The sequence below is a fragment of the Oryctolagus cuniculus genome, chromosome 17 (genome assembly GCF_051225735.1).
Source record: "Oryctolagus cuniculus isolate XC-2025 breed Fujian yellow rabbit chromosome 17, ASM5122573v1, whole genome shotgun sequence".
Lineage (NCBI taxonomy): Eukaryota > Metazoa > Chordata > Mammalia > Lagomorpha > Leporidae > Oryctolagus > Oryctolagus cuniculus.
Genome location: NC_142883.1, coordinates 1,020,191 through 1,031,527, shown reverse-complemented (window position 1 = coordinate 1,031,527; position 11,337 = coordinate 1,020,191). Strand labels below are relative to the sequence as shown.

The 11,337-nt window shown below is 68.2% G+C and overlaps 1 protein-coding gene across 2 annotated transcripts; it reads right to left on the bottom strand.

Annotated features, from left to right (window-relative positions):
- Nucleotides 1-715: 715 nt before the first annotated feature.
- On the bottom strand, nt 716-3,370 carry ARHGDIA (Rho GDP dissociation inhibitor alpha). 2 transcript variants are annotated; one of them, XM_070060136.2, is made up of 6 exons: nt 3,325-3,370; nt 2,439-2,652; nt 2,265-2,348; nt 2,063-2,139; nt 1,923-1,986; nt 716-1,716 (listed from the first exon to the last, which is right to left on the bottom strand). In XM_070060136.2, exons 2-6 carry the CDS (start codon nt 2,626-2,628, stop codon nt 1,517-1,519), a joined length of 615 nt encoding a protein of 204 aa, XP_069916237.1. In that variant the 5' UTR covers nt 2,629-2,652; nt 3,325-3,370; the 3' UTR covers nt 716-1,516. The 2 variants fall into 2 exon arrangements, with proteins under 2 accessions (XP_069916237.1, XP_069916238.1); XM_070060137.2 differs by lacking the exon at nt 3,325-3,370 and adding an exon at nt 2,854-3,201.
- Between the last annotated feature and the right edge of the window lie 7,967 nt (nt 3,371-11,337).

Below are 11,337 nucleotides of genomic sequence, written 5' to 3'. Positions count from 1 at the left end.
GCCTGGCTGGGGGAAGCAGGAGGATCAGGTTCGACTTGGGACCTGAGAGACACGTCACCCACTCGTCAGGTGCCACCCTGGTGTCCTGTGGCAGGGTGGAGCGGAGCAAAGTCCTGGCCGTTGGCAGTGTGCCTGGACGACGGCGTGACCGCCAAAGCTGGGGGAGCAGTGGAGCCCCCAGCCTTCCAGGAAGCCAGCTGGGCAGCGGGCAGCGCCGGGGGCCGCGGGTGGGGTCAGGGTGCCGGGCAGCGGCCTGCTAGGGCCTTGGCCCCCAGCACAGGGCCTGAGCCTGTGGTGCTGCTGGACAGCGCCTCACGGGGCGGCCCTTGGGGAAGCCACCCTGGCACAGGTGTGTGGTCAGAGAAAGTGGGTGCCCCGGCCACGCCAGCCCTGCAGGCACAGCAGGTGAGAGCAACCTCAATGGCCACGGGTCTCTCCAGGTGCCTGGGCTGCTGCCAGCCCCCCCCCCCCGCCCCTGTACGCCTGGGGGCAGGAACCCTCTCCCCCCCCCATCCACTTCCTCCTTGGGCCCCTGCAGGGCCCTGGCTGTGGTCTCCCCTGCCTGCACCCAGCCCCGGGTCCATCCCCTGGGCTAACAGGGCCAGAGGCTGGACCCCATCGTGTAGGGCCCCTGGGCAGACTTCTGCCCCAAGTGTCCCATGGTTTCCCGCGCCGTGGTCACCGCCCACCCCAAAGAGGGCCGAGCAGACGCGGGTCCTCGGGGCAGTTTATTTCCCAATTGGGGGAGGAGAAGCGGGGGCTCCTGCGGCTGTGGAGGCCGAGCCCGGCAGACGCCACACGGAGACTGGGGGGAGGCACGGGGACGGCCCCCAGCGGTGTGCACTTGGTCCCAGGTTTGTCCTGCAGGGTCCGGGAGGGCCCAGGACGGCACGAACAGAGGCAATAAATACTGCGGCCCGGAGAGCAGGAAGGCTCGGCCGCACCGTCTGCCGGGGGCTCTGCGGGGGAGGGGTCAGTGCTGGCCGCTGGGACAGGGCAGGCGGAGGTGTGGGACGCCTGCCCCCCCCCCACGGGACAGAAGTGCCTGGCGTTTGGCAACGTGGCCCGCCCCAGCGGCCGGGGGACAGGGGTCGGCTGGCCAGGCCAGGGGGCTGGGGGGCAGGGAGGCGGCACTGGCGCCCCTCCCCTGTCGCGGGGGCGGTGGGCGGGGCAGACACGGGGAGTGAATGGCAGCTCCCGGGACGCATTCCACACGTTAAGGCATCATGGTTAGACGGTACTGAGCGACAGATGAACTGGCCGGGGAGTGGATGGGGCTGCCTCACGCACCCCAGCTCCCGCGCGGCCGCCCCGCTCCCTCCTAAGGGCCAGGGCCGCGGGCGTGGCGGTGGGGGGGGACCTGGGGAACACAGCGGGCAGGGAGACTCGGGCCGGGCCTCCCCCGGCAGCACAGGCAGAAGCAGCAACGGCAGACCACCGCGGGCGGGGCCTGTGGGCGCAGGAGGGCCAAGGGGGGAGGGCCGCGGGGGCCCTGTCAGCACTTCGGTGGGGGGGCTCAGTCCTTCCACTCCTTCTTGATGGTGAGGTTCCACTCCCAGGACAGGTGGTCCGTCTTGTCGTCGTCCGTGAAGCGGGACCTGATGTTGTAGCTGCCGCGCGCCAGCATGCCCTTGGGCGCCTCCTCCATGGGCGTCAGGAACTCGTACTCCTCGGCCCGCGGCCCGTAGCTGCCCACCATGTAGTCGGTCTTGTCGACTGCGGGGCGCGGGGCGCGGTCAGCGGCGCGGGGCGTGGCCTCGGCGCCCCGCCCTTCCCGAGGGCGTGACCAGACTGGGCGTGGCCTCAGGCGTCCCTCCAGACCCTTTCCCACGGGGCGTGGCCACTCCTGCCCCCTCCCCAGGTCTGCCCCCATTCGCTCCCGGGGGCGTGGCCAGACGCGGGGCGTGGCCACGCGCACTCACTCTTGACGCCTTTCCTGTAGGTGTGCTGGATGTACTTCATGCCGGACACGATCTCTCGGTTCACCTGCGGGCGCCACAGCGGGGGTCAGCGGGGTCAGCGGGGTCAGCGGGCCCACGCCCCCGCGGCGCGCCCGGCCTACCCGGAAGGAGATCTTTATCCGGTACTCCACGCCCTCCTTCAGCACGAACGACTGCTTCTTGAAGCTCTCCAGGTCTCCTGTGCGGGGAGCACACGAGCGCACTTCCGCCAGGGCCCGCCAGGGGGCAGCCCCGCACCACATCACTTAGCGGAAGCAACAGGGTGGCAGCCAGCCCCACCCAGGGCCGCGGGCGCCCACTCACCGGTCAGGTCCAGCTCCAGGGGGCCCGGGGCCGTGCTGCACACCAGGGTCAGGCGGGTCACGACGACGTTCGGCACGCTGGGGTCTGGGGAGAGCCGGCCGGTGAGACCCCCGCCCGCCGCGGCCGCCGGGGCAGGCGAGGGCGGACAGGTGCCCCGCGGCCACACCCACTCACCCGCGGACACGGCCACGCGGCCCAGCAGGGCCTCCTTGTACTTGCGCAGGCTCTCGTCGTCCTTGTCCAGCTCCTGGATCTCCTGGATGCTCTTCTGCGCCGGCGGCTTGTAGTTGACCGAGTGCTCGTCCTCCTCGTTCTCCGCCGCGATCTGCGCCAGCTGCTCGGCCGTGGGCTCCTGCTCAGCCATGCTCGCCGCTCGCTGCCTGCACACCTGTGGGCGCGCAGGGCTGTGGCCGCCGGCAGCCGCCTCCCCCACCACGGCCCTCCCGCGTCCCGCGGCCGCCCTCGCCCGCAAGGCCTCTCCTGGCGCCCGCGCGTCGGGGCACGAGGGCCACCCCACGCCGAGGGGCTCGGACCCGAGATCCGGGAGGGGCTGCAGCGCCCTGCGCGCCCCGGAACCCTGAGCACCCACCGGCTCGCTCCGGGCGGGGCTGGAGGCGGTCAGAGCGCAGCGCACGCACAACGCCCCGCGCACAAACCGGGCCGGCAGCGGCGGCCGCGGGCTACAGCCAGGGCGGGGCCCGCACTTCCGCAGGGCCCGCAATCCGGGCGACGGGCGGGGCGGGGCCGGGGCGGCAGCGCCCGCGGCCCCCGGGAGGGGGCTTCGGGCCCGGCCCCCTGCACGCAGGGCCGCCGGAGCGCGCGCGGGGCCCGGGCGGCCCCCCGCCCACGCCCGCGGCCCCTCCGCACGTGGGGCCGCCGCCCCGCCCGGGCCCGCCCCGCGCCGGCCGCCGCTGTCAGCCCCCGCCCCGCCGAGACCCGCCGCGGGCGCAGGGCGGGGCGGGCGGGACAAAGGCGGCTCCTCCCCCGCGCCGCGGCCGCCGCCGGCGCGCCCGACCCGCTGCCCACCCGCGCGGCGCTCGGCCCCGCAGGGGCCACTCACCGGAGGGCTCGACCGCGTAGCTCTCGCGCTCCCTCCCGCAGCAGATGACGAACGTCGTCCGCCGCCCCGCCCGTCCGTCCGCCCGCCCGCCTGTCACTTCCGGGGTCAACGCGACTTCCGCTCTCGGCGGGCGGGCCGGCGGGGCTGCGCATGCGCGGCGGGAGCGCTGCGGCCAGGGCGCGTGCGCTGCGGGCGCCATCTTGCGGGCCGGGCCTCGTGGGCGCTTCCCGCTGGGCGGCGTGGTCCTCGAGGTGGGCGCCCGAGGGACCAGGACGCCTCCCGCGCCAGCCACTGCGAGGCCCCGCGGTCGGCCCTGTGGGTCGCCAGGCGGGGGGACACAGCTGCCCACTGCAGCGGCAGAGCGGGGGGGGGCGTCGTCAGGACCCCCGGGGTGGACTAGAGCCTGAAGCTTGTCCTTTTCTTTCTTTAATATTTATTTATTTGAAAGGCCGAGTTAGAGAGGTCAGATCTTGCCCCCGCCGGTTCACTCCCCAGGTGCACGGTCCAGGCCTCCCGCGCGGGAGACGCGAGGGGCCCGCCCCGCCGACAGCTGCTGCAGGCGTCGGCGAGCCCCTCGGCGCCCTGGCTGGGGCTGGCACGGGACCCCCCAGTGCAGCCCCCGGAGCTGTCGGGGCCTCGACCGCGGCCCCCATCTGCTGCTCCTCGGCCGGAATCCGGTTCGGGGCAGCGCTGACCGGCACCGTGGCTCGAGCACCACTCGGGACGGTCCTGGTTGCTCCCTTCCCATCCAGCTTCCTGTTAATGGGCTGGGGGAGATCAGGCGACAGCCCAAGACCTGGGGTCCCTGGCACCCGTGGCGGAGACCTGGGTGGAGTCCGGCGCGTGGCCCTCGCTGGTTGGCTGCTCCCGCCTCCCCTGGAGGTCTCGGGGTTCCCTCAGCTCTGCCGTCCCTGCAGGGTTGGGCGGACCTGGCAGACGGGGCTCCATGGACGTGAGCGCCGGACAGAGGGGTCCCTGGAGCAGGCCGGCAGGGCGACGCCCCGACACTGAATGGGCCTGAGCATCTCCAGCCACTGCCACTGCCCCCGGCCGCACTGCCCCCCCCCCCCAGGCCGCACTGCCTCCCCTGCTCCCCCCCACACCCAGGGGCGGGTCTGGCTCTGGCTGGTTCGAGTCCCGGCTGCTCCTCTTCCGATCCAGCTCTCTCTGTGGCCTGGGAAAGCAGTGGAAGATGCCCAAGTGCTGGGCCCCTGCACCCGCATGGGAGACCCGGAAGAAGCTCCTGGCTCCCGGCTTTGGATCAGCGCAGCTCCAGCTGTTGGGGCCAGTTGGGGAGTGAACCAGCGGATGGTCAAGACCTCTCTCTCTACCTCTCCTCTAACTCTGATTTTCAAAAAAAAATAATAATAATAATAAATAAATGGAGTTATCCTGGTTCAAATAAAAACATTGAATGCAACAGGGCCTGCCGTGTATACTCTGTTGCAAGGCCGAGGTGTGCGGCTTCTCAGAGCTCACGGCAGCGGGAGGGGCCGAAGCCCAGTCAGAAACAACCCAGGTCTCCACGTGGGCGGCGGGACCCCGCGGCTCCTGTCATTACACGGCCGTCCGGGGTCAGAAGCCAGAGCCGGCTGGAACCCAGAGACCCTGGTTCGGGACAAGAGGCCTTGGCCCTGCGCTGCCAGGCCAGGGGCTGGCCCAGACGGAATTGTTCTGGGGTCAGCTCGCGGGGTGCTGCAGCCAGAGCTGCTGAGTGTGCATTGGCCTTCCGGAAACTTCGGTCTTGGGTGCCGAGTTGTGCGTGTCCCCGGATCCGGGGCTGGGAAGCCCTTCTGGCCTGTGGCACTAACGCTGCTGCGCCCACCCTAAGTGCTGCATTTCCTCTCCGGTCACAGGTGGTCACTGCTCAGGCCGCTCCCGGGGGCTCCAGGTTTCCTAACTAACCCCCGCCGGGACGGGCACACCCTGTCCACAGCGCTCCTGTCTGCTCCTGACGAGACCCTACCCCGGGCTGGAGCCAGGAGGAGTCCACCTGCTCAAGCCGTCACCACCGCACCAGCTGGGCCGGACCAAGAACTCTGCTGTGGGCCGTGGGCCGCAAGTGACCTTAGCCACTAGGCCAAACGCCGGCCCCGTTTTTGCCCGTTTTACTGTTTCTGGTGCACTGGCAGGAAGTGGAGCCGGGACTCGGGTGGCCTGCGGCCACAGCAGTCAGCTCAGCTGCTGCGCCACAGCGGCCCCTGCACCTTCAATTTGTCTGAAAGGCGGGCGGGGAGGGGAGACCCTTCCCCAAATGGCTGCGACTGACAGCGCTGGGACAGGCCGGGGTCCCACTGGTTCAAGTCCCGGCTGCTCCACTTCCGGTCCAGCTCTCTGCTGTGGCCCGGGAAGGCAGTGGAGGAGGGCCCAGGTCCTGGGGCCCTGCACCCGCATGGGAGACCAGGAGGAAGCTCCTGGCTCCTGATAAGCTCAGCTCCGGCCGTTGCATCCATTTGGGGATGAACCAGCAGAGGGACGATTTCGCTCCCTTTCAATAAATAAATCTTAAAAAAAAATTAAGAGAATTGGCCCAAGTACTTGGTTCCTCACCACCCACATGAGACCCGGATGGAGCTCCTGACACCTGGCTTCAGCCTGGCCCAGTGTTGGCTGTTGGGGCCATCTGGGGAGTGACCCAGGGGATGGAAGGCCCCGCTCTCTTTTTCTACCTCTTTCAAAATACATAAGTAAATCCTTAAAGCCTGGGTTGGACTTCTGGTTGTAAGTGAAAGACGATAAAACTGCTAAATGGGGGACATGGTCCAGGCAAAGACCACACAGGCCACGGGGACAGCGGGCAGGCAGGCAGGGCTGCTGGGAGCCGGTCAGCGCTCACGGCACACCCACCGGTCAGCCGGTCAGCGCTCGCGGCACACTGGTTAGCGCTCACGGCACACCCACCAGTCAGCGCTCACGGCACACCCACCGGTCAGCTAGAAAGAGCAGGGCCAGCGCCAAAGCCTGGGGCGCGGATGGGCGCCAGCCGCGTGGGGCTCCTGCCGCTCATGCCTGCGAACCTGAGGACACCCAGGCGGGCGCTGCAGCACTGCTGGGAAGACGCAGCCAAGACTTCAGGAACCCCTGCTGTGCACAGCGCCAGCTTCCCGGAAGTGCTCCAGATTCCCAGGAGGAGGTCTGACCGGGAGACCTGCAGGCAGCTGGACAGACACAGACACAGACACAAAAGACGGAAGATGACGGAGAAACTCCAGGGAAGAGCACAGGAGGCGCCCGGGACAGCTGAACCGAGCAGCTCGCGGAGGGGCCGTGCGGACGGCTCGGGACCCTGGAAGGTCTGTGGCTAACTCCGCAGCAAGTTTTTTCTTTCTTTCTTTTTTTTTTTTTTTTTTTTTTTTTTTTTAGATTTTGAAAGACAGAGTTAGAGAGGGAGAGAGAGAGAGAGAGAGGTCTTCCATCCGCTGGTTCACTCCCCAGATGGCTGCAAAGGTCAGAGCTGCGCCGATCCGAAGCCAGGAGCCTCTTCCGGGTCTCCCACGCGGGTGCAGGGGCCCAAGGACTGGGCCATCCTCCACTGCTTTCCCAGGCCACAGCAGAGCTGGACTGGAAGAGGCGCAGCTGGGACTCGAACCAGTGCCCATGTGGGATGCCTCAACGCACTGCACCACAGCGCCAGCCCCTGTGGCGGATGAGCGCAGGCGGGCACCGCGCCCGGTGGCTGAGACGTCTGCACCCTGCCGGAACGCTGGGTCTGAGCCAGCTCTGGCCTGGCTGCAGCCTCAGACCTGGGCAGCAGCGGGTGATGGTGGAAATTACTGGTCCCGCCTGGCACCGAGTCCTGGGCGCCCGGCTCAGCCTCAGCCATCACAGGCATCTTGGGAGTGAGCCGGTGACAGAAGTCCTGCCTCTCATGGAGCAGCATCAGGTCCGAGTCCCGGCTGCTCCAGTTCCAGTCCAGCTTCCTGCTGTGGCCTGGGAAAGCAGCAGAGGACGGCCCAAGTGCTTGGCCCTGCACCCGCACGGGGGACCGGAAGCTCCTGGCTCTGGGGGCCATTTGGAGTGAACCAGCAGATGGAACATCTGTCTCTCCCTCTGCCCTTCAAATAATGAAATCTTTAAAATAGAAGGAAGGTTGGCCGGCGCCGCGGCTCACTAGGCTAATCCTCCACCTGCGGCACCGGCACACCGGGTTCTAGTCCCGGTTGTGGCGCCAGATTCTGTTCCGGTTGCCCCTCTTCCAGGCCAGCTCTCTGCTGTGGCCAGGGAGTGCAGTGGAGGATGGCCCAAGTGCTTGGGCCCTGCACCCCATGGGAGACCAGGAGAAGCACCTGGCTTCAGATTGGTGCAGTGCCGGCCGTAGTGGCCACTTGGGGGGTGAACCAACGGAAGGAAGACCTTTCTCTCTGTCTCTCACATAGTCTAACTCCGCCTGTCAAAAACAAACAAAAAAACGAAGGCGCAGAGCTGGCACGGGTCCTGACTGTGGGGCCGGCCGCTCTAGGTCCCTGGGTTCCCTCTCCCTCCAGTGGGGAAGACGGCCCGTGGGAGGCCACCACCTTTAGACGTCCACCTCCGGCAGGACCAAGAGGTAACTGCAGTGCCAAGGCCAACACCCAAGGCCGTCGCTGGGCGCCGCGCAGCGGTTCCGGCACCTGGGCCACAAGGACCGCAACCGTGCATCCGGTTCATCTCGAGAGCTTCAGCAATCACTCACACAGTAAATGATCTGGGTTTAAAAAATGTAAAAAACACAACAAAGCCAAAACCGCTCTTTCTGACAAATGTAAATTTCTAACAGAATAACATTTCTTAAAAAATAAAACAGAGTCACTCTACGGCACAGAGAACCGAAGACGCTCCCAGCAGATGGCCCCGCACCCCGGCACGTGGCACTGAACAGCCGGAATTCAGGACACGCCGCCACACGCACGGCCCTGGCACACGTGTCCCATGATCCCACTCAACGTGCTGTGTCCAGCACAGGCGACCCCCAGACCCACCGTGCAGACGGGTGCTGGCTAGAGGCTGGGGGCGGGGACTGCCTGCCCAGGTTTCTTTCAGGGGTGGTGATGGTGACGGAACGTTCTGGGGAGAGCTCACAGCGCACACACTATAGAACAGCCGACCACGAGGTCTCCATCTGCAAGGAGTCCCCCGGCTGCCCGCAGTCTGGCCGATGTCCACCAGGGGCTGCTTACTTCACAGCCTAGCACGGGGCCAGATCGGAATGTGCGCTCCCCCGCCCCCAGCAGAGACCTAGGCCCTGCCCCCCCAGCGGAGCCGAGACCTAGGCCCTGCCCCCCCCAGCGGAGCTGAGACCTAGGCCCTGCCCCCCCCAGCGGAGCGGAGACCTAGGTTCTGTGCCCCCACCCTGCAGAGCCGAGACCTAGGCCCTGCCCCCCCTCCAGTGGAGCTGAGACCTAGGCCCTGGCACCCCCAGCGGAGCGGAGACCTAGGTTCTGTTCCCCCCCTGCAGAGCCGAGACCTAGGCCCTGCACCCCCTCCAGTGGAGCCGAGACCTAGGCCCTGCACCCCCTCCAGTGGAGCCGAGACCTAGGCCCTGCCCCCCCAGCGGAGCCGAGACCTAGGTTCTGTTCCCCCCCCAGCGGAGCCGAGACCTAGGTTCTGTTCCCCCCCAGCGGAGCCGAGACCTAGGTTCTGTGCCCCCGCAGCGGAGCCGAGACCTAGGCCCTGCCCCCCCAGCGGAGCCGAGACCTAGGTTCTGTGCCCCCCCAGCGGAGCCGAGACCTAGGTTCTGTGCCCCCCCAGCGGAGCTGAGACCTAGGCCCTGCCCCCCCAGCGGAGCCGAGACCTAGGTTCTGTTCCCCCCCCAGCGGAGCCGAGACCTAGGTTCTGTGCCCCCCCAGCGGAGCCGAGACCTAGGTTCTGTGCCCCCGCAGCGGAGCCCTCTGTGCTCCCTGCACTTGCTCCCTGTGCGGCCTTTCTCCCAGAGCGCCCTCTGCAGGGCAGAGCTCAGGTGCACCCAGGGCCGGCACTCACACTGGGCTTTACCCCAGCACCACCCGTTCCGCCCTCCGCACTCCTGACCTGACCTGACCTGACCGCCGCTGCCTGTGCAGTTACCAGCTCGGACCCCGCTCGGACCCGCGCCGTCACCAGGGTGTTTGAGCCCAGCAATCGAATCCAGGGGGGCCTGCCCTCAACCGTGTCAGGTCAAACACACGGGAGGGGACGGCTGAGGTCCGGACTGGCCGGCCGGCCTCAGATCACACCAGCCAAGGCCAGCAGCACCTGTGCCCGCCAGCTGCTCTCCACGTAAGCTGGGACCAGCTTAGGCTCAGGCGGAGCTGCGCGGGCCAGGACGGGGGCCCCAGGCCCCACTGGAGTCCCACGGGGCCGTCACTGCGCCACCGGCTTCCAGCCCCCCCGGTGATTCCCCAGTGCCCCTGGACGTGGAGACACCGCAGAGTAACGGTTACTGCGTCCTCTCCCGCCTTGGACACTGCCTCTGTGGGGAGGGGCCCCGGCAGCCGGGCCTGGCCCACGAGCCCTTGACCGCTCGTCATCACTGGAGTCCCCCTCCTTCCCTTCACAGGCTCCCAGTTCAGACAGAAAATTCGGCGGTCCCCTGGTCCCTGGAGTAAGACTACAAACAGGAGGTGTGGCCCAGCATCCCGACCCACGGCCACGGCCACGGCCAGGTGCTCAGCCCGCGCTCCAGCGAGCCCTCGGGGCCGCCTCAGAGCGCCGTAAGGACGGCCGGGCAGACCCCAGCCTCCAGGGCCACAGCACCAGCAGGCACCAACAGGGCGACGCCACGCCTCGCGCCGGGCCCCGGGAGGGCGCCCCTAGTGCTGTGGACAGCGCGGCGACCCCGAGGTCAGCTCCTCTCCCTCTCCTAGGGCTCCCGCCCGGGCTGGACTCCCACTGCACCTGGCGCCCTCAGCCCACCCTGCCCCCGGACACGGGCCACGTCCTCAGGACAGCTTGGCTCCCAAACCATCTTCTTCGCACACCTACTCCCTCCTGCCCCAGCTGGGCCAGAAAACCAGCAATGCTCCCCTTGCTGGGTGGCTGAGGCCACGGCCACACCACCCCTCTGTACCCAGAGGTGGCCCTGCCGGCGCGAAGCTGGACGCTCGCGAGGGAGCGCGGGTCCACAGTGACACAGCTGACGGCCACCGTCCGTCACACGCCGTGAGGGGAGTGCCTCCACAGCACGGCCCGGGGACCCCTGCCAGCTGCCCCAATGCGGGCTTCCTGGTGCGGGGCGGGGGCGGAGCTCAGGACAGGACGCACAGCTCCTCCCGCGTGCCCGGCCCGTTTCTGCTCAGATGCTGCACCGGCCGGCGACAAGCGGCACCGGGCTCTCCTCCCTGCCCCTGCCAGTTTCCTGGGTCACCGAACACGCACACAGCCAGCCCTCTGCACCTGAGGCCTCGGGCCAGCACCGGCCCAAACTAAGAAAGCTGCTCCCAGGCGGTCCCGTCACGCCAGCTAGCACAGCGGGGGCGCAGGTGAAGCTGCCGCCACGGCCGCCATCCTGAGCCCACGTGCTCGGGGCCCTGCACCCAGTGGGAGCCCTGGACGGAGCTCCGGGCTCCCGGCCTCAGCCTGGCCCAGCCCAGGCTGTCGTGGTCACGTCTGGGAGTGACCGCAGACGGAAAATCCACGTTGTCTACCTGACTCTGCCTTTCAAATAAATGAAATTTCACAAAAATGAAGTCTACAAGAGTGTCACGCACACGTGAGGCCGTTTCCTGTCAGGACCTGAGCACCCACGGCCTGTGGGGTCTCCCAGGGGACGACAGCGCACGAGGACACGGCACCTCCTGCTGCGCACCCTGCGGACGGCACCGAAGCCAGAACCGTGCACCTGTTTCTCTGAGCCAGGACGTCCCAAAGGAGAGGACGGCCCGGGCTCTTGTGGCTGTCACACGCACCTCCCCCGGGGCACACGGCACGGGCACGGTCACGTGTGCTCCTCCCCACGCCCCCCAGCACGGGCGCAGTCACGCGTGCTCCTCCCCACACCTCCCCCAGGGCACACAGCAGGCGGGGTCACGCGAGCTCCTCCCCACGCCCCCCAGCACG